The sequence below is a fragment of the Gopherus flavomarginatus genome, chromosome 5 (assembly GCF_025201925.1).
Source record: "Gopherus flavomarginatus isolate rGopFla2 chromosome 5, rGopFla2.mat.asm, whole genome shotgun sequence".
Lineage (NCBI taxonomy): Eukaryota > Metazoa > Chordata > Testudines > Testudinidae > Gopherus > Gopherus flavomarginatus.
In genome coordinates this window covers 98,210,275-98,229,807 of record NC_066621.1, presented here as the reverse complement: position 1 = coordinate 98,229,807, position 19,533 = coordinate 98,210,275, and the positions used below count along the sequence as shown (strand labels likewise).

Below are 19,533 nucleotides of genomic sequence, written 5' to 3'. Positions count from 1 at the left end.
GTTCTGCAATTTCATATTAAAGTTCTTTCAGAACCATCTGGTCATGGTGCCTTTACTGTTTAATTTATCAGTTTTTGTTCCAAACCCACCTCTATTGCAATCTGGGATAGTTCCTCAAATTTATCACCTAAAGAGTGGTTCAGGTGTGGGAATCTCCTCACAATCTCTGCAGTGACCTCAGATGCAAAGAATTCATTTAGCTTCTCCACAATGGATTTGTCGTCTTTGAGTGTTTCCTTAGCATTTTGATTGTCCAGTGACCCTACTGATCGTTAAGCAGGAAGCCTGCTTATGTTAATTTTTTGGGTCTTTTTGCTAGTTGTTCTTCAAAGTCTTCTTCTGGCCTGCCTAATCGTCCTTGATTTGCCAGAGATTATGCTCCTTTTTTCCTTGCTCAGTAGGATTTGACTTCAAATTTTAAAAATGTCCTTTTGTCTCTAACCACCTCCTTACTTTGTTTAGCCATGGTGGCATTTTTTGACTGTGGTGTGTTTTTTTAATTTGAAGGTATACATATAGTTGGAGCCTCTGTTACGGTATTTTCTTTAAAAAAAATTTCCATGCAGCTTGCAGGCATTTTACTTCTGCGATTATTCCTTTTAATTTGTTTAATTAGCCACCTCAATGTTATGTAGTTTCCCTATTTGAAGTTAAATGCTACTGTGGTGGGTTTCTTTGGTATTTTTTCCCTCCACAAGGATGTTAAATTTAATTACATTATGGTCAGTTACTGAGTGGTTCAGCTATAGTCACCCCTTGGACCAAAGCCTGAGAGTCACTTAGGACTAAGTCAAAAATTCCCTCCCCCTTTGTGGCTTCTAGGACTAGCTGCTCCAAGAAGCTCTCATTACTGGTGTGTACATTTTTTTTTTCTCTGTATCTGGTACTGAGGTGACATGTTCCCATTCAATATGGGAATAGCTGAAATCCCCCATTAGAGAGGCTAAAGAAACAGAAAACCATTAATCTTGCTAAGCATTTAACCATCACCATCCTGGTCAGGTGGGCTGTAGCATATTCCTACTGCTAGTCTTATTATTCAAGCATGGAATTTCTATCTATAGAGATTCTACAGTAGTGTGTGAGTCACTTAAATTTTTTTACTATATTTGACTCTGTGCTTGCTTTTGCACATAGTGCCACTCCCCTATCTCACTTGACTCATTTACCCATTTGATCTCCTCTGTATTTTTCTGCTTTGCTTTCTGTTTTTCATTTCCTCTCTCCCCATTATTCTTCTCCTAGTTCTCTCTTCCACTTTGGACATTTGTTTCCCAGCTCTCTGGCCTGGCCTACACAGGAAAACTTCCCTGAAATTCTGTTGGTTTTTTTTAAACCGGCATAGACAAAGCTTTACTCTCCTTGCCAGTTTTCTCCTCCCTTTATTTCACTTTTATATCTTGCCCCACTTCTCCAGTAGTTCCTCCTAGTTCCCAAAAGTGAGGAAAAGGGAAACATCTTCCATTTGTCTATCCTCACAGCTGCTGTCACATTCTCTCTTTGGTTCTTTCCTCAGTTCTGCACAGGGGTGCTCACTTTCTTGTCAGACATCAGGGAAACAGCATTCTGTATGACCACCTAGTCAAGGAAGACGGAACATAAGAGCAGTAGCCTGTGAAAGAATGAGTGGCCAGTAATGGCCCTTCAGCTGCTTGGGACAAGGCAATGAGATGGGTGTCTCCCACCAGCCCCCATGTTGGGCTCTTGTGTTCCCTTCAGGAGACACATCCCACAGTTCAGTATTATAGCCTACCTAGAAACTACTAGTTTGCAGCAGAAACACTTGTTTAGTACTGAAAAATGTCATGGATACTCTTGTTATTATGCAGACTACCAATCTGCAGTTAAAGATCATAGGCAAAGCAACTTTTAAGCAAGGTTTTAGTAGAAACAGGTTCCTGGAAAGTCTCACTGGGAGAAGCCTGTTGCTATGGCGCATGAACAAGGAAGAAATAGAACATCCAGTTTCCTGTAGGCTCCAGCCTTAGCCAGGTAAAGTAGGTCCCTAATGACTCTGAGGGGCCTCGGTGTATAAAATGTGGTACAACTTGCCTTTCTGCAGTCATTTTTATGACTGTTGCTGCTATTCCAATTATAATACCTACCCCATAATGTCCCATTAATGAACAAAAATAGAAGTGGATTTGAAACCCAGGGGTTACTTGTAGTTAATTTTTAATCTCTTGCCATAAACCAGGCACAACATGAGACTGAACTATTGAAAGTTTTTCTGAAGCTGAAATTTAACAAGCAAGGAATCTGATGTTATATCAATAGAAAATTTTAGACAGGATGTGGGAATAGTTGCTTTCAGTGGCTTGTACGCATTGGGAGGGTCCTACCCAAATTCTTGGCCATGAAAAATACATCATGGACCATGAAGTCTGGTCTTGTGTGTGCTTTACCCTATATTATAAGATTTCATGGGAGAGACCAGCTTTTCTCAAATTGGGGGTCCTGACCCAAAAGGGAGTTGCAGGGGAGTCACAATGTTATCTTAGGGGCATTGCAGTATTGCCACTTTTAGTACAACACTATCTTCAGAGCCAGACGGAGAGCGACAGCTGTTGGCCCGGCACCCAGCTCTGAAGCCAGCAGCAGCGCAGAAGTAAGGGTAGCAGTACTGCAACCCCCTCCAAAAACAACTTTGTGACCCCCTTCCTCCTACCACTCCTTTTTGGGTCAGGACCCCTACAATTACAACACCATGAAATTTCAGATTTAAAGAGCTGAAATCATTAAATTTACAATTTTTTAAATCCTATAACTGTTACATTGACTAAAATGGACTGTGAATTTGGTAGGATCCTACACGTTGGTATTGGAGCCAAAACACTGAAGTTAAAATGGCTCTTACCCCGATGTAGATGCTTTACTACATCTTTGTTTAAATCACTAATGTATTGTGCTCCTCATTTGTTTGAAATACAACAGTATTGAGGGGTTTGGGTTACAACGTGGCTATCAATTTTTGATGTATAGATGGTTCTTAATCATGTCTCTGAAGATTAACATAGGCATGGGCATGCACAGGGCAGTAGCATTGTTCAGAAACGGTCAAAAAATCTGGTCATTTCACCACTATACTCTAAGACCATAGTCTGTTTTAACCATGTTATGACAAATATACTATAATTGGGACCAGTGTTCCCTCTAACTTTTTACACTCGTGTGCGGAATGAATTTTATGTGCACCAGTGTGGAGGCGCTGTGTGACACATCGCCTCCATATTGGTGCATGTAACAAAATTCGTGGGGTGGGGTGAGGCTGAGGGATTTGGAGCATGGGAATGGGCAGAGGGTTGTGATGTGAGGGAGATGAGGGCTTTGGCTGGGGGGTGCAAGCTCTGAATGAGTGGTTTGGGTTGCAGGAGGGGGCTCGGGTCTGGGGCAAAGGGTTGGAGTGTGGGCACGGGTGGGGCCAGGGATGAGGGGTTTGGGCTGCAGTCTGCCCTGGGGCTGCAGTGGAGAGAGAGGACTTCACCCCAGCCCTCTCTCGCTGCAGCAGCTCCAGGCTGGGGGAGAGGTGCCTCTCCCCAGCTGCAGCAGCTCTGGCAGGGATGGGCTGGGCCAAGTGAGAGGCTCCTCTCCCCAGCAGCTCCAGTAGGCCTGGCCTGGCCTGGGCCAAGGGTTGGGAGGGGCTCCTCTCTCCTGCCGTAACAGATCCACGCCGGGAGAACGGAATCTCTCCCTGCCGTAGCCCTGAGCCCCTGTGCAAGGCTTAATAGGCAGCTGCGTGACAGCACAGCTTAGAAGGAACTTAAATTGGGACCCCAGCAATAGTTACGCTACAGCTGGGTCCTCAAGTATATCATCAGCAGGAGAAATTTTAAAACTAGACTGGAAGAGCACTAGAGAACATTGTGGGGAGCAGTTCCCCACTGGCAATAGGTGAGACTCGACTCAGTGGGTCTTTCTGTCTAATGTTTATAGTTCTGTGAAGTGGTAGCTCAATGTTCAGGTTCCTGCATTGCTAGGTTTGGTGCTTCGAGAAGCTTGAACTGACTGTTATCTGGTATCACCACTTCATTTGCTTAAGACAGTTTTCAAAAGCAACTAGTTCTTGGGTGCCCAACTTGAGACCTTGGAGCTGAATTTCAGAAGGGCTGAGTGCCCAGAGCTCCTGTTGATTTCAAGTGGAATTGTCAGTGTTTAGTATTTCTGCAAATTTGGCACAAGGTCACCCAACAAGGAAGAGTTTGAAATTATTGCTGCTTGGCAGGAATGTGTTTACATTTTCAACCAGCATTTTAGTATGTCTTGACCTCTACCACTAATTAATACCTTTCCAGCTACAGGCCTAAATGAATAAGGAAGGGTTTGGCTACACTTGCAGGTGTGCAGCGCTGGGAGTTAAAGCTGTCTTCGTACAGCTGTGTAGGGAAAGCGCTGGAGTATGGCCACTCTGACAGCTACCAGCGCTGCAGTGTGGCCACATTTGCAGCGGTGTTGGGAGTGGTGCATTATGGGCAGCTATCCCACAGAGCACCTCGTCCCATTTTGGCGCTGTGGGTTGTGGGAAGGGGGCGGAGGGTATGGGTCATTCTGCTTCCTGTCCCAACACCCCATGATGCATCACTTCACATCCCAGCAATCCCTGTTTTTCCATCCGCGTTTGGCACCATCTTGACTCTCAACAGTTTCTGTGCGGCACGATTTCTGTGGGAAATGGAGCCCGAACTGCTGAGGAGTATGCTGAAGAGTCTCACCAGCACATCACGTTTGACAGTTGAGCTATTCCTTAAGATACAAAGTGATGAGGCGTCTGACGATGATAGCGAGTCACCTGATGCGTATGACACTAAATTGCTTCTGGCATTCACGGAAGTGCTCAGCACTGAACACCGCTTTTGGGCTCGGGGAACAAGCACTGGGCGGTGGGATCACATCATCATGGAAGTCTGGGATGACGAGCACTGGCTGCAGAACTTTCGGATGAGAAAAGCAACTTTCATGGGACTGTGTGCTGAGCCCGCCCCCACCCTGCGGCGCAAGGACACAAGATTGAGAGCTGCCCTGACGGTGGAGAAGCGGGTGGCCATTGCAATCTGGAAGCTGGCAACTCCAAACAGCTATCAATCGGTCAGGAACCAGTTTGGAGTGGGAAAGTTGACGGTTGGAATCGTGTTGATGCAAGTTTGCAGGGCCATTAATTGCATCCTTCTAAGAAGAACCGTGACTCTGGGGAACATGCAGGACATTGTGGATGGCTTTGCCCAAATGGGTTTCCCTAACTGGAGGGGCGATAGATGGGACGCATATTCCTATTCTGGCGCCATCCCACCTAGCATCAGAGTACGTTAATCGGAAGGGGTATTTCTCTGTAGTTCTCCAGGCGCTTGTGGATCACTGTGGGCGTTTCATTGACATTAACACAGGCTGGCCTGGAAAGGTGCATGATGCACGCATCTTTTGGAACACTGGCCTGTTCAGGAAGCTGCAGGCAGGGACTTTTTCCCCAGACTGGAAGATCATAGTAGGGGATGTTGAAATGCCCATTGTGATCCTTAGAGACCCCGCTAACCTGTTAATGCCTTGGCTCATGAAACCATATACAGGGAAACTTGACAGGAGCAAGGACCGGTTTAACTAGACTGAGCTGGTGCCGAATGACTGTGGAGTGTGCTTTTGGCTGTTTAAAGGGATGTTGGTGATCTCTGTATGGGAAGCTAGACTTGAGGGGGTCAAGCAGCATCTCCGTGGTTATATCCGTGTGCTGTACCCTCCATAATATTTGTGAAGGGAAGGGTGAAAGATTCAGTCAGGCATGGACCTCCAAGGTTCAATGCCCGGAGGCTGAATTTGCACAGCCAGAGAGCAGGGCTACTAGAGATGCCCAGCACAGGGCTTCAAGGATTAGGGATGCCTTGAGAGAGGAATTTGAGGCTGAAAACCAACAGTAATGTTTGGTGCCTTGCACGAGAGTGAAGTGCAGTGGTTACAATGTTAGTAGGAATCTGTTTTTCCTAAGCTGATTTGCAGTTCCTGTTTCTTTCCTGGGGTAAGGTATCTTTGACTTTCTGCAATAATAAAGACTGTGTTTTCAAAACCAAGAATTCATTTATTGGGGAAAAAAAAAATAACTTTGACAGACACACAACATTTTGGGAACCTAAAAGGGCAGGGGAGTAGGGTGGGGAACTGGACAGTCACAGGTTTGAATGTGTCCTGTTTGGAGTGCTGTGCAATGGCTGCTGAACTTCAGGATGCCTATACTGCATGGTGATGGGGATTGAGTGCAGAGGGTAAGGGTTGTAGTTCTCAGGGCTGGTTGGTGAACGTACAGGTGTTGGAGGCAGCTGGTGGTGGTAAGAACCTGGATGCTGGAGAAGGGGGTTTTGAGCTGACATTGGGGCACAAGGGAAAGAGCTTTGGGATGGGGGGGGACCAGCACGGTAGTGCTCTGCCTGCATGGCTACGAGTGCCTGGATAGAGTCTGCTTAGCATGCCAGGATCCTTATCAGCTGCTTTGGGCTTTTCTTTCTGGCTGTTGCGTTTTTCTGGCGGATCCTGCTTTCCCTTTCCCTTTCCCTCCAATCCTGCACTTTTTGATTCTCTGTGGCAGAGTGATCCATAACTGCTTGCAGCAGGTCGTCTTTGCTTTTTCACGGCTTCTTCTGGAGGTTTTGGAGTCTTTGAGCTGTTGATAACTCGGGCAGCCGAGAACTCAAGGTTGCTTGTGGAAAGGCAAAAAAGGCAACACTTAACAGAGGCAGCTTTGTTTATATCTCAGACAGTTATTCCCACATAGTGAAGGAGTAACATTCTTCACAATAGCATAATTTTCCCATACCAAAGAGCGCACATAACCCACAGGAGCCCCGAAATGGTGAGTAAGGGGGACTGATTGCTTCAGGGCTGTACTATCCTCGGGGTTTCTGTGCGATGGGGAAAGCAAACAGCTGCAGGGGGCACCTACGCTGAATGCTCTTCCAACATTTTCCACAGGAGTTGATCCTGGAAGATGTCTCACTGCTGCGGGTCACCTGGGAAGAGTGAGAGGGTCTTCTACAGCAATGTGGATTCCGCCCTGGCCCCTATGCAGCTTGCCTGTGTGCAGCAATGGTCCCCCGCACCCCTCGCTATTCCACATCTAGGCATGCATGCATGCAGAACCCTCCCTCCTCGCCCGAAAAATTTCCATCCTCAAAATAAAAGCCACTTACCGGGAACCCGCTCCTCTGTTTGTCCTCCACCAAGTACCGGCTGCTGCAACTGGCTACCTTCCTCCTGACTTGAGAAGAGCTCCTGGCTGCGTGCCTCCAGGGACTCTGGGGTATCTCCTCCCCACCCCAGTACCCTCACTCTCAGTTTCCTCCTTCCCCACCCACTCTGAAGCATCCATCGTTGTCCTCGGATTGGCGGTGGGGTCACCCCCAGGTATCGCGTCCAGCTACTTGTAAAAACGGCAGGTCGTGGGAGCAGCGCCGGAGTCGCGGTTTCCTTCGCAGACTTTGCAATAGGCACTCCACAGCTCCTTCACTTGAACCCTGCACTGCAGCGCATCCCGGTCATGGCCCCTTTCCAGCATGGCCCTTGATACCTGCCCAAAGGTATCGTAATTCCTACGGCTGGAGCGCAGCTGGGACTGCACAGCTTCCTCCCTCCAAACACTGGGGTCCAGCAACTCGCCATTGCTCCATGCTGGGGCTCGTTTGTCGCGTGGAGGCATGGTCACCTGGAAAGATTCACTGATTGCTCAGCCAGGTGTGGAGTGCAAACAGGAAGGGGATTTTCAAAATTCCCAGGGCTTTTAAAGGGCAGGTCACCTGAGGCCAGGGCAGTTAGAGTTCGAACTGATGAGCAGAGTGGCTGAACAGGCATTCTGGGATACCTCCGAATACCTCTGGAGGCCAATAACAGTGCTTTTGGTGGCCACACTGGCGGAGCAGCACTTCATCACCAGCGCTGCAATCGTTATTCCCCAGGCTGAGGTGGAGTACAGCCAGCACTGTAGCCAGGGTGATATAGCGCTATATGTGCCTTGCAAGTGTGGACAGTGAGTGAGTTGCAGTGCTGTGAAGCCACCACCAGCGCTGCAACTCTCCAGTGTAGCCAAGCCCTAAGTCTTACACCAATTACTGACAGTTATACTGGTCAGACTTTTTTACAAACATAGCAGTATAACTATAAAGGTGCTTTATTGTTGCTTATTTTGCATTCTTAATTTGAATAAGCTATACAAGTGAACACTTTTTTTTATACTAATGTAACTTTGTCCACCAGTGTAGTTTTTAATCAGCACATCTATTTAGTTTAGATGGGCGCCTATAGAAAAGGGTTACTGTTCTAAAGTAGGGAAAAATTCCTGTTCGATACAGAAACAAGCTCAACTTTAACTTCCACAGCATTATGTAAATATCTTGCTCATACAGCAAAGGGTCTAGACAGAAAGAAATTAAAATTTAAAACCTGAAAATTGATTAGTGGCTTTTGGGGATATCATCAAGGCTGTGATACATCGCTCCAGATGAATTAATCTAAAGTTCCTTCCAACTCAAGTGGCTCTGTTCCTAAACACATTTTACTTTAGTTGTTGCTTGCTTTTCATTATGTTGCTTTCTTTTATTGTAGTTGCGTATTGTCCAATCATTCTAGAGGGATAACTCAAATTCTTTGGTAGAATTGCTTGCACAAATTGGTATTTGCTGTATCTGAGAAGTGGTATTAACTTGATAAATTAGCACTATTATAGGCGTGTAATGTAATACAAGCTCAGCACTATTCTCCTTATCTTGGTGCCATTAATAAACTTTTAACAGGTATTGCGCTATTATGGTTGGAAAGCAAACAGCAAAGTACTCTTCCGAAGAAGTAAAATCCAAATGGGTATGCTGTGTTGTGGATCCTTTCATTAGACTTTACTCAGTCTTTATGCAACTTTCTCTACAGCTAAGTTTATGAAGACTCTCATATTCTTGCTTCCCTTAGCCGTGAAGACTTCCAACGGATTCCTGAGCTTGCCATCAACCCCCTGGGAGACCGGATTATCAATGCCTTTTTCCCAGAGGGGTAAGTTCCTATTGAATGCATTTCCAAATGGTCTACAAGTTTTGTGACAAACATTGCAAAGCTCTAATCAGAGGAATGTTTATGGCTAAAGCATGGGAGTAGGAATTGGATACCTAGATTCTATCTTCAGTCTTGCCATGGATTTGCTTTGAGACTTTTGGGCAGTCACTTAACCTCTCTTGAATGGTTTCTTATCTGTAATATGGGGACACTTGCCTACCATACCAGGGTGTTATGATCCTTAATCAATACTCAGTTCTGGTTCATATGTCAACCTTTTCTCCATTCCTGTTGTCATGCTGCTGAATGCCTCTGGTGAAAGTCCAGGAGCCTTGAAATGTGTTAACTACTTAGATTAAACAATCTGTTCCATCTTGTATTTAGCTGTGACACTGAGTACATTTCTCAGACCTAAAGAACAGCTCTGTGTAAGCTTGAAAACTTCTCTCTGATTAACAAAAGTTTAGTCCAATGAAAGATATTACCTCTCCCACTTTCTCTCTAATATCCTGGGACCAATATGGCAACAACAACCCTGCATAGAGGAGCCAATAGAGACTTATCGGCTGCAAACGCACTTCTAGCACTAGTATCTCTTATTAAGCAGCTTTAACCCCTAATTGTCTGGTTCTTCACCTTTAGACTTTCTTTAAACCACATTACCCTTCTCCCAGAATCATAAACGTCAATGAAAAGTGACATTCAAGTGTAAGCTGCCTTATCCTGCACCCCAGTCTCCAGCTTGGCAGACTGTCAATCCATCAGCTATAAGGCCTCTTCTTTGTCCTCATTCTTCTTGCTGTCATGACATAGTCAGTCGGATTCTCCTAGAGACACTTTCTCTGGGATTCAGACATACTGCTCTTCTAGATTACTTCGGTGTCTCTGATCCTTCAGTATCTTCTTTGGGGGCTCCTGCTCTTTCCCTTTCTCTGTAGGAGTTTGTCCTTAGCCTTCTCTCAATAGGTAATGTCAACCTGCTACGTGGCTTCTGCTGCCACCTGAATACTGATTCTCAAATCTGCATCTGACATCTTAGATACCATACCACCAGCTAAAATTTAACATGACTAAAACCAGACTCTCTCTTCCCCTCAAACTGTTTTACATCTCCAAAATTATCCATTCTTATTGCTACTGCCAAGACCCTTGTCCAAGCCCTTGGATGGCTTTTGCCTTGACTTTTGTAATTTCCTTTGGGCTCACTGGTGTTCTCCTCTGCACAGGCTGTAGTTGCTTCACTGGCTTCTCACCCTCCAGTTCAGTAAGCTCCTTGCCTCGAATGTCTAGCATAAACTGCATTTCATCTGTCTCCTCTCCACTTCACTTTGTTCAGAGCACCTTTGCATGATTCTCTGTGTTCTCCTATCTTTCTCCTACCAAGCTGTCTCATGCACCTGGAACTCCCTTTTCGGTCCAGTGTGTCAGATCTCCACCCTTCTCCCCAGTTCCTCAGCATTGACCCACTAAGGGAAAAACAAGATTGACTGACTTATGCCTTTCTTCCTTTTTTGTTGGATAAAAAGGGCTTGAGAAGAGGTGGTCATAGGTAGTGTGGTTTCCTACAGTAAAAAGCTTTAGACAAACTTCAGTAAACTCTTTTGGGGATCTGAAATCTCTGAGCTGCCCAACTTGAGGCACCTTAAAGGGGCACAATTTTGAGAAAGTGGGAGCTCACACTTCCTGAATTTAGAGTTCTTTTAAGGTGTCAAATTTGACACCCAAAGCTAGTAGTTATTTTTAAGAACCAGTGCCTGAGATTTTGAGATTCTACCTTCAGAAGCCTTTGTGTTCATTTCTAAATTTTGGTTCCTCATTTTGTGCTTCATCTAAGAAATTTGGAAATGTTTTAGAAACCTTAAACCCCTTACAATGCTTCTGAGGTGAGTAAATATACCTATTTTATAGAAACGATGTGTCTTATCAAACCTTACCTTAAGAAATCTTGTTTCTTTTTACTACATCACACCACATCTCCTCTCTACATTGTATCATGTATCTACCAATAATTTTGCTACCGCTCTTGAAAATACTTACTGTTCCTGGATGACCACAAGGAAACTTCTTGTGGTCACCCTCTACTGAAAGAGACCAAGAAGACAAGGGGTTGCTGGATGTAAATAAAAACTCTATAGAACACTCAGTTAACTTGCCCCTACAGAAATGTCATGAAGGGACATGTTTGGTCACTGAAGCTTGTGTTCACATCTGGAATAGATAACATGTATTATGCTAAATTTTAGACAATTGACCTGTTGTAATACCATGCAGAGAGGACCAGGTGAATTTCCGTGGATTCATGAGGACTTTGGCCCACTTCCGACCCATTGAAGATAATGAAAAAAGCAAAGACCAGAATGGACCAGAACCACTCAACAGCAGGAGTAACAAGCTGCACTGTAAGAAACTTCACACTCTACCTGGACAATTCCATTCCTTGGCCTCCTGCCTCTTTGGTCTACCCTTATGTTTCCTGAAAGAGTGACCCTACACAAAGACACTGTCTGAACTGACATACTGCAGTACTTATTTTTAAACACACACTGACTTACTAAAACCTGTAAGTAGTAGATGGTAACAGAGGCTGCCATAGACATTTCAGAAGCTACTGGGATATGTTGAAGCTCAGTAAAAGGGCGTTACATACAGGGATTCTCATAGCTCACTGGAGACTTGATTATACTGGACTAATTTCAGCTCTTTCCTAAATGTCTTATGATAGGATGCTGTGTGTCAGAGCAGTTCTGAGAGATGCTCCCTGGAATGAGCCTTCCATTTCCCTTCCTCATACCTCTTGCTATTTCTCCAGTCCTTCATGTGGTATGATATTGCCACTCAGCTTCAGACCTCCATCCCATTCTCCCCCTCATGATTGTAGCGTACTCTGCTTGAAGCATATGTTCAAAGTATATAGGAGTAATCACTTTCCTAGGTAGTCTGCAGCAGTCTTCTGATCAGCATTCTAGGCTGTGATTTGACCATATACTTCAAGCAAAGTGTAGGCCAGTCAGAGAAGTGACAGTGCAAAGAAGATTCCTTATGGAATTAAGTACATTTAGGAGGGATAGATAAACTCTCATGCTTCAGGGTTAGAAAGAAATTTCCCCTGCAAGCAGGCTATTTATAGAATTGTCCATTAGGGAGGCTCCTAAGTCTTCCTGTAAATCTAGTACTGACCACTGTCATGCTGGATACTCAATTAGATGGACTACTGGTTTGATCTTGAAAGGTAATTTCTAAGTCGCTGTTGTCTCTTGACAATAATGTGCAATCCTCTGAAGAGGACTGTATATATTGAGACACTGGCAAATTGCAGGAGCAAACTGATTTTCATGGTAGGTGGGAACTCTGAATTATATAATTCAATAAAACACTTTTTTAACAGGATCATATAAAAGCTGTAGCCTAATATTTACACCAATGGTCATTATAAAATGACCCAACACCTACATTGCTGCCAGCTTTGAGACAAAAGTGTTTTTGACTGCATGAAATTTAAGTTTTATATATGTGGGTGAGGAAGGTGAACAAATAGTATCTGAACTCATTTGACTCATTCTTACCTTCCATCTAGTTGCTTTTCGACTATATGACCTGGATAAAGATGACAAGATATCCCGAGATGAGCTGCTTCAGGTAAAGAGCACTATTGGCTGATGTGGGACTTAAAATGAATCTGTTGGTCTTTAGATGATCTAGCTTGCAACTTTAACCCTTAAAGAAAAACTTTCCCTGGGAATGCTTTTTGTAAAAGAATGAAGTTGACATGCTCATTGCATTGATAACTTGTGAAAGATTTTATTGGTACTTGGGTGACCTTTCAAAAAAAAATGTGCTGTTGACCTAAAACAGCTTCAGAATATGGAAGATGTCTAATGGCGGCCTTTGACCAATAGTTACTGCATCTGCTAGTGACTATGGTTAGACCCGTCTTACAGACCATTCAAAAATGTATGGCTGACTGGACTCTGCCTACCCATAGCTTCAAATATGTGGTGACTTTTGTCTTTCAATCTCTTTTTAAGAGCATAGACTTCCTACTCCATCAGAAACTTCAACAGAGCATTAGGTTAACTTTTAACATGTTTGATTATTTATGGATGACTATACTTCCATTGGAACAAAGACATCAGCAGATGGTACCTGCCACTACAAAAAAACACCATACTTAGTTTTTATGGCAGGGACAAGAAGACTAGATATGGGTCTGTTTTTTGAGGTGGATTAGTTTCTGACCAGTTCTTTTCCCATGGGGATAAAGCTTTTGTTGCTTCATCCTGGATGGAGAAAAGCAACAAGAAATCATTACTGTAATGGCATGGATGTACGTATCAGGCTAGATTTGAGTTGAGAGTAACTGCATTCTACTAATCCTGCCAAATACACATAATAGTTTGTGGCTCACCTTGAGCAAGGAACTGCATTTGATCAAAAGTGCTCACTTCTGTGTGCAGCACAGAAAGGCACCTTACAAACTGGCAGGAAGGAGAAGACCTGACTAGTCCAGTTTTGACTGCATATTTGCAACTTGTAAGGCTTCAGAAAACAACCAAACAATCCTAAACAGGGAAAGGTCAAATCAAGCAGTTGTCAATCTTGTGAAAAATAGTTGAAACTTCCAAGAATCATATTCACTTATTTTGTAGGAGCCCTTTTGAATTCCACTTTTTTTTGGGAATGAGGAAGAAGCTTGCACTTCTGTTCGGGAGGGAGGGGCGCACAAAGGCATCCTTGTATATCCTGTATTTGTATGGAGGCAGTTTTGGTCAATAGGTTTGGTGTACAAAAGGAACTGAAAATCTTGATCATAGAAGACATTTCCAGACAGTAATAAGGGTCTTCCTGAGTTCCACCTACACAGGGTTGGTACTTGGAGGGTATCCTTGTTCCGAGTACTGCGAATAAACTCTGCACAAGACTTTCAGAATCCTCTTCCCATAATGCTCTTATCTTAAAGATTATTAAAGGTGATATTCAGAGTTCCTGGGGTTTTTGTACCTTGCAGGTATTGCGGATGATGGTTGGTGTAAACATTTCAGACGAGCAGCTGGGCAGTATTGCTGACAGGACAATCCAGGAGGCCGATCAGGACGGAGATAGTGCCATCTCCTTCACAGAGTTTGTTAAGGTTGGGGAATTTAACCTTTTGAATAATAGGAAGTGATTGAACGTGGTCATCACTGAGCAGTCACAAACAGTTAAAAATGAGCCAAAAAGATACAACTCTTCACTTTTGCATTTATTGTAGCAGCCCTTCCCAGTATATTGCAGTTCCCCTGTGCCCTAGCAGAGGGAATGAGATCATAGCCTCTTGAAGGGCAGGGTTCACTTTTGGGGCTGTGCTGCCAGCATATAATCACTCATAATCCACCTATATACCTCTTCTGCAAACTTTTTCTTCTGTGGTTATGTAGCTGGATCTGTTTTGAATTTTCAGTCAAATAGATTTGCAAGGAAGAGACCCACCACAAGGGTAACTTCCTTGTGGGAGAGAGTTAAATAGCCTTTGCCAGGAGTCAAACTAGGGAAAAAATAGTGGTGGTCTTCCAAGGTCCACTTGAGATCACAGAATGATACTCCAATCACAGTAGATTAGAAAATGATGATCCGCTTCCTTCCTTGAGGCTTGCCTACATGGTGAAATTGAGTGGCACAGTTATAGCAGAATAATTACTCCATATTCTTAAATAGTCACACAGGGGAATTATACTAGCATAACTAAAGCAGAGTAATTATTCTTCTACACTATCTGTGCCAGTCAAATTCCTGATGTAGACAAGCCCTTACGCCTTGTCCAGTAGTGAAATACGGTAGAACCTCAGTTACTTACACCTCGGGAATGGAGGTTGTTCATAACTCTGAACAAAATGTTAGGTATGTTCTTTCAAAAGCTTACAACTGAACATTGACTTAATACAACTTTGAAACTTGACTATGGGGAAGAAAAATGCATGTAGACATCTTAATTTAAATGAAACAAGCACAGAAACCATTTCCTTACCTTGTCAAATCTTTTTTTAAACTTTATTTTTTAGTAGTTTAACACAGTACTGTACTGTATTTGCTTGTTTTTGCTGCTGCCTGACTGCATACTTCTGGTTCCAAATGAGGAGTGTGGTTGACCAGTCAGTTTGTAACTCTGGTGTTCGTAACTCTCAGGTTCTATTGTGCAGTGTTGATACTTGTCATGTGAGTTAAAGGTTAACAACCTCCTAACAAATGAGGATAGTCCACACTTCTCTTAGCTGTTTCTGGCTGTCTGGAGATTGACATTACTATATTAGTTACACTTGGTTCACATTGTGGTTTTCTTAATTTTTAAAAGAAAAGCTTAGCTGCTGGGGCACAGCATTAGCAGCCTCCAGATGAATGAATGGCTTGCCAGGCTGCCCCATACTCCTTTTGCTTGCTTTTTAATATCATTCAGCACTTTAACTGGAACAGAACTGTGTACATAAGTGACTTAACCAGCTGCCTCTGGGTTTTATTGCAGGTTTTGGAGAAGGTTGATGTAGAGCAGAAAATGAGCATTCGATTTCTTCACTGATGGATGGGAGACCTATTCCTTACCACTCCTAATTTCTAAGGACTAGAACACTATTTTCTCCCCATCATCTTTGCTTAGTGTGTTGCTACTGGTGCATGAAAAACACATCTGCAACCCCTCACCAGCTTGTTCCACCAAGGTGAACGTTCCCTGTGTAGCAGGAACAAAGGGAAGTGGCTGCAGTGCAGCTCGGAATGAAGCATTAAAAAGTCCCTATTTCAGATTCTTCCTCTCCATTGCTGTATGACTGCGATTGCCTTTCCCTCCTATGTATTGCTGCTGCAGACTTATTCTTCTGGAACTTTACATCTGGGAAGCCAAGAGGGGGTAATATCCCACAGAAAAGCCATCTGAATTTTTTTAACTGGGAGTAGTGTATAGTGCGAAACAAACCTCAGCTAAATCATTCCTTCAGTAAGTGCTAGGTGTCAATGTAGCACTGCCTCATTCCCTCCCATACTAGTACAACAGAGCTGTCTTTTTTTGCTCCTCACTTGGTTTTTTCCAAGACCTTTCTTCCCTCTTTCCAGATCTGCCCTTAAGAGCTATCTTAAATTAATCATTTAAGTCCTGTGGCTTCTTTTGCAGGACTGTAGGATTGGGAGTAGTGGCAGTTCTGAGCAGTCTCAAATGCTTAATTCCAAGGAATTAATTCATAGAGGTGAGAGGAATCTGTCATGATTGCAGGTTGCAACTTCTGTGGAACAAACTGAACTCCACGCTGTAATTCATAACCCTCAAACGACCCCAGTACCAGGTGCAGAAGTGGGTGTTTTCTTTAAGAGCAGCTTGCAGGCTCTGACTGCCAGTGGACCACAAAGCACTCCTCCCTAGGTTGCTTTTCTGTATGACTGATCCTTCCCACAGGGCACTCATACCTCCACCATCACAACTTCTTGCTTTCATTAGTGCAGATTTATTTACCAGTGTTTATAATTCAAACTTTGTGGATGGCTAGTTTTCTTGATTTCATGTTGTTGTCACCATCCAATGGTGATAGCACTAGTGACACCTTGTGCTGCTTTCATACTAATCCTTGGATAATTTGAAAACCAATGATTTTTTTTAACATCTATCAGAGCCCCACCCTGGCTGGTGGATCTGCCCTGTAGGTGTTAGTTTAGCTGCACTTGGTACACTTTCATGAAAGTTTAGATACAAGCGTTTTTAGCGAACTGCCTACTATATCCTAGTTCAGATTAAACAGTGAGACTTTAGAATATAATCTGATCAGATACTTGGCACAAATCTTTATGAAACTAAAACAACTGAAAGGATAATTTTTTTTAAATTAAAAACTTAACAGCAAGACTATATTAAATCAAGGAATCAAAAGCAATGAATGTGTCCAGCTGTAAACCTCCAAATTCATTGGCTGCACAGCTTCTTGTGCACTATGTGGATAAGTCAACAAATGATCTGACAACCAGTACAGGTGGAGTGTCTTGAATTGGCCTGGAGGTCCTTCTCTATTGAAAAATCAGTGTTTAAGTGCTTCCACCCACCTCTACATCATGTGTTAACATAAGTTTCTGTAAGTATTGAGCTAAGATTCAACCCTCAAATGGATTTCTTTAGTTCCTTTACTCAATGGTATTAAAAAATCTTTCAGTGGATTCTTCAGACACTCTGTTTTTAATTGAGTTGCAGAAAGAAATGTTGCACTTTGAAATTTTCAGACTGCAATTTAGTAGTAAGGCCAGAGAAATGTAAAAGATTTCTGCTCTGTACAAGAAGGAAACATTTTGGTTTTAGGACCATATTATGTAAAATAGGAATTGTAAAAAGGAGAGGAATGTGACAATGTTAAAATCTTGTGTACCTTTCCATGTTATAGGCTTTGATTTGCTTATTTAAAAGTAGATGTTTCTCTTTTTTTTTCTGCCTGTGTAGTTGTAGTCAATAGTTGTGCCTTATTGTCCCAATGAGTTCAGATACTGTATTTATCAATGCATAAATAAACCTCTTCACTGTAAAAATTGTGCCTGTGTGGTGGTGACGGTCTCTGTTCACTGTAGAACAATCTTAAGGCTGCTGTTAGGCTCTACAATTAGTCTGATTCTACACACTTCAGAAAGCAACCTAAAGTGATCTCCTTTCTTCAAGAAGATTATCTACGAAAAATCCTGTAACTAACTGAAGCAGTTATGACTTTGAAACAAGCTGTAATTTGCCATCCTATCCTCCCTGCAAGGAAGCTCAAACTGAGAGAAATGTTATGCTAAGTCTCAGCTCCATAATAGGGCATCTGTTAAGGGAAGACTTGCAGTACTTACCCATGAGTCCGTAAGTAACTTGAGCCTACTGCTTTATAATCTCTCCACTGTTCTAAACTATCGTTTGTTCCTTCCTGTCATCATCCCACTAGTTCAAGGGTGGGCAAACTTTTTGGCCTGAGGGCCACATTGGGGTATGGAAATTGTATGGCGGGCCATAAATGCTCACAAAATTGGTGGTAGGGGTGAGGGTTCCGGCTGAGGGTGTGGGATCTGTGGTGGGAGTACAAATGAGTTCAGGGTGCAGGAGGGAGCTCTGGGTTGGGTTACTGCGGGGGTGAGGGCTCTGGGATGAGAGGTTTGGGGTGCAGGAGGGAGCTGTGGGCTGGGACCAATGGGTTTAGAGGGTGGGAGGGGGGATCAGAGATGGGAACCGGCTATTGAGGCATGGGGGGTGATAGCTCTGGGTGGGGCTGGGGATGAGGGATTTGGGGGGCAAGAGAGGGGAAGCATGTCCCCTCTCCAGCTGCGAGGCATGGCCAGACAGTTCTGCATGCTGTCACATATGCAGGCACAACCCCTGCAACTCCCATTGGCCAAGAGCCATGGCCACTGGGAGCTGTGGGGGACAGTGCCTGCAGACGGGGCACTGCACAGAATGGCCTGGTTGCGCCTGCGTGTATTACATAGGAACTGGGAATGGGGGGAGTTGTCTTGCCAGCTGCTTCCTGGGAGCCACATGGAGCGGGGCAAGCCCCAGACCCCACTCCCTGGCTGGAGCTGAGGAACAGATTAAATGGTCTGATGGCCTGGATGTGGCCCACAGGCTATAGTTCTTTGCCCACACCTGCACTAGTTCCTGTTAAGTGCACTTCTAGTCTGGTTTTAACAAATAATATAATAGATTATGTTCTGCATACACAGTCATATCTAGCTGTACTCCAAGATACTTTAGAGTCCACACAGATTTGGGACAGGGAGCTAACTGCTATGCTGACTTATGCATGAGTTTAAAAAAGTCTGTTTCAGGGCCATATTTTGCTGCTAGCTATGCAACCACATTAATAACAATTGGAGTGCAAAGGTATAATTGAGGACCAATTTGAGCCTGTAGAACATCTTAGTGTGGGGCTGATGCATGAGGGAGTGTGTGTGTGTGGGGGGGGGAATATTAAGCTTGACTTTTACATACCAGGTGGAGTATGCAGGGCTTGCAGTTTGGTGGGAGAGGTGTAGGATGTTGGGGTTTTTGTTTTTTTTACTAGCTATAATTGAGAAGTGAAGGTATATCTACAGTGTAACAAAAGAAGCAGGATCCTTAAGGAGGGAAAAGGTAGTGTGCACTAATTTAACTAGACTAGCATAATGCATTTGCATAACAGGGAAGAATTGAAGTTACTTGTACAACCTTAAATTCAGGGAGGAGGGGGTGTTGAACTACTGTGTGCTTAATTTTTGCAATCTAACCTTTTTTTTATTGTAGCATTTTGGTGTGTGATAAGTTGTGTGGGAAAGCAATGCCAAAGATGCAAGATTAGAGTTTTGATCTGAATATGGACTTTTGTAGGATCTTAGATCCATCACAAGAGTCCCCTGGTTGTGGGAAAACCTCAACAGAAGCCCTGTTTGTAATATTAATGGGCTTTACCCCACAGACTGTTTAATTATAGCTGAGAACTGAAACTGTCAGTGAAGGTTGAGATCTCAGAGGGTGACTGCATCTATCAATTTAAACACAGGAGTGTTCAATAAATACTT

The 19,533-nt window shown here is 43.7% G+C and overlaps 1 protein-coding gene across 2 annotated transcripts in view; it reads left to right on the top strand.

The window, feature by feature from the left end:
* The window catches only part of CHP1 (calcineurin like EF-hand protein 1), a 38,828-nt gene extending 21,287 nt beyond the window's left edge, over positions 1 to 17,541 (top strand). The window contains exons 3-7 of one of the 2 annotated variants that reach the window (XM_050954890.1): positions 8,932 to 9,012; positions 11,284 to 11,411; positions 12,587 to 12,648; positions 14,018 to 14,140; positions 15,506 to 17,541. In XM_050954890.1, the coding sequence (XP_050810847.1) occupies positions 8,932 to 9,012; positions 11,284 to 11,411; positions 12,587 to 12,648; positions 14,018 to 14,140; positions 15,506 to 15,559 (448 nt within the window). In that variant the 3' untranslated portion in view covers positions 15,560 to 17,541. The remainder of the gene's footprint in view (positions 1 to 8,931; positions 9,013 to 11,283; positions 11,412 to 12,586; positions 12,649 to 14,017; positions 14,141 to 15,505) is intronic. The other variant, XM_050954891.1, reaches the window with a different exon arrangement.
* The last annotated feature ends 1,992 nt before the right edge of the window (positions 17,542 to 19,533 follow it).